At 40.4% G+C, this 2797-nt stretch overlaps 1 protein-coding gene across 1 annotated transcript; it reads left to right on the top strand.

Annotated features, from left to right (window-relative positions):
• The first annotated feature begins 22 nt into the window (after positions 1-22).
• On the top strand, positions 23-2797 carry hsbp1b (heat shock factor binding protein 1b). The gene is made up of 4 exons (XM_061282576.1): positions 23-215; positions 1421-1487; positions 1704-1830; positions 2160-2797. Exons 1-3 carry the CDS (start codon positions 171-173, stop codon positions 1826-1828), a joined length of 237 nt encoding a protein of 78 aa, XP_061138560.1. The 5' UTR covers positions 23-170; the 3' UTR covers positions 1829-1830; positions 2160-2797.

Genomic DNA, 2797 nt, shown 5'->3' with positions numbered 1-2797 from the left:
GTGGCGCTGTGAACTCTCGCGTGATTTCATTTTCTCGAGCGGAACAGCTGACTACGCAGTGGCTTGTGCAAACGGATTGCTAGCCAATATCCATTCCGAGCAGGACAAGATCATTTTGTGTAAATTACGAACTGACCTTTAGGGTTTTAGATATTTATTCCCAACTGTCAATGGCCGAGACGGATCCCAAGTCCGTTCAGGACTTTACAAACGTGGTGAGTCGTAAGCTTTGAAAGCAAGCTTGCGTTAGCTACACCATCTTAGCTCAAGCTGGCTAACAAAGCTATCGCAGCTGGCTAGCCAGTGTGTTACTCAAGTTGTATACAAATATATGACGTGCATTTCAATTAACCTATTTAGCGGTAATAACGTGTTATAAATTCGCATTTTTATTCGCGGCTACAAGGGGCTGCAAAACCGTGTTTAGGCTCTTTAATTCATTATTTTTAATAATACATTATTTAGTGGGTGTAGGGGATACTAAACACCGTAACTATCCCTTTGTTGATTTTGATCGTAATACAGAATACATAAAAAATACGTTTGTTAGTAGCGGATGGGTTAGTCTGATTGCCATGGAAACGATTCCAAGAGGCTTTCCTCCCAAACCTTCACGTTGTATCACTCTTTTTCTTGCCGTACGTTTGTCTAAAACATTACATTATTGACTTGACTAGATAGGGGCTCTCCATGGAGTGCATTTGGTGACCCCTGAACTAGAGTATGCAGTGTGGCTTATGATTTTTAAAGCATTATCTCTCCCATGTTTGCTTAATTCAGTTTGGTTTGATGTTAAGAAAATCATGCACCGTCGCATTTCAATTGAGATCTTCTTCTTCAGAGAACCGCTGAAAAGCTTCGGACGCCGGTAGTGAGGACAACATGCCGGGGACTGGGAAAAGCGACCACTTGAATGAGCCCTTACTCTCCATTTAGTATGAATGGGAACGAGCAGTAGAAGGCAAGAGAGAGAGAATATTGAAGCTTGAGATGAAATATTTTGCAAGCGGCATGTAAAGCACGCCACTCTCTCCTAATCACTCTGAGTAGAGAGGTTGGACTTTCATATTTTCGCACATCCATGTTACCGACATGTGGTCCTTCACTCTCCGGTGTCTGAAGCCGTCCGGTGGCGGGGATTTCGAAAAACAGTTTTATTGTGATTGCACAGCCCCCAAAAAGGGTGATGGAAAAGCTCACAGGCGAATTAGGCCATTCTGTTGCTCAGGTGTGACTCTGGTATAATGGAAAATAAATTGTTAAATTATTGCTGATTGTGGTTGTTCCCCGTGTGCCATGTGATTTTCTGGCAACCAGTTCAGGGTGTTACTGCTGAGATATGCCCCAGCACTCCCGCGACCCCCCTGGGGACAAGCGGTATGGAAAATAGATGGATGGACTATTGCTGATTGTTTTCCAGGTCCAAACTTTGCTGCAACAAATGCAAGACAAGTTCCAGACCATGTCGGACCAAATCATCGGAAGGAATATCCTAATTTCAAATTATCATTGGGAAATGTGTTTTATGGACTGAATATAAAGCTAGTATTTATTGTGCGCCAGGGCATTAATGATGCAAATGATCATACTAGCGTCCTCATACTTCCATCTAATTTGTAGACATGGATGCAGAGTGTGATGAAGGCAATCATTTCACCCCACCTAAGAGTCATTGATACAGTTTACCTTAACTGCCTCTTTACTTGATGAGATGAGCACGCGGATTGATGACTTGGAGAAGAACATTGCTGACCTGATGACACAGGCGGGTGTAGAAGAAAATGGGGCCATACCAGAAAAGCCGAAAGAAGGTCAAGGCTCCTCATGAAAGTAAGCCATTTTGTCCAATCTAAATACCAAATAAACAAAAATAATTGGTTAATGCACAGTAATCCAGGAAAACATGCAAAGATTATTCAACCAAAGAAATCGATAATCGGTTCTAAAAATATTAAATGGTGACAGACCTAGGTACATGATAGCAAGATACAGTAAGACATAATACAGCTTGGACAATGTGGTTTCTGGGCTGGCATTTTGATTTCTTAAAAAGTTGTCATTTTGATTGAGCCCGACGGAATGATATTTACATACAAATGACCAATTATGTGATGTCCTGTTTATGTATTACTAAGTAAACACTTGTGTGTTCCCCACAGCTCCAGAGACCATACGCTGCATTCTAGGTACTGGAGCAGCGGAATTCCAGTCCTGATAATGACATTGACTTGTGTGATGTTTTTTTTATATACATATATTGACTATTATGAGAAATGTTTGTGGTGAAATAAAGACAAATAGAACGTTATTTGTAAGCTAGAATAGTGTGTTCTGCCTGTTAAAATTTTAGTTCTGCAAAGATACAAATTAATGCAGTTTGTGCACTGACAGGGATGTTGTCCTATATTGTAATCGATTCTTGTGAAATGAAATGCTGGCTGATGGGAGTTACTGTTGTCCAGCCCTGTCATGATGACATCACACTGTGGGCTGATAGATTTCAAGAACTGCCTTTCAAAGACAGGAAAATTAACATCCGATGCTTGCATTATTTGACAGCCACTGTTCATCAGCGGTGAGATGCATTCCGTCTTAACAGGTTTTCTTCTATTAAATATATTGACTAAAATGCTGTTGAATTGCATAGTATATATTTGGTGCTAGGTGCTTTTAAATATACTAATCAGGAGGTGCTTTTTGTAAACAACCATTTTACAATCCAATCGATACATGTTCACTCTGTTTAATATTTAATCCAAATAAACTGTGTTCAACTGAAACACACTTGGCACTTGAA

This window comes from Syngnathus typhle, linkage group LG7 (assembly GCF_033458585.1).
Source record: "Syngnathus typhle isolate RoL2023-S1 ecotype Sweden linkage group LG7, RoL_Styp_1.0, whole genome shotgun sequence".
Lineage (NCBI taxonomy): Eukaryota > Metazoa > Chordata > Actinopteri > Syngnathiformes > Syngnathidae > Syngnathus > Syngnathus typhle.
The sequence above is the reverse complement of the archived record's forward strand: the minus strand, read 5'-3'. Positions and strand labels throughout refer to the sequence as shown.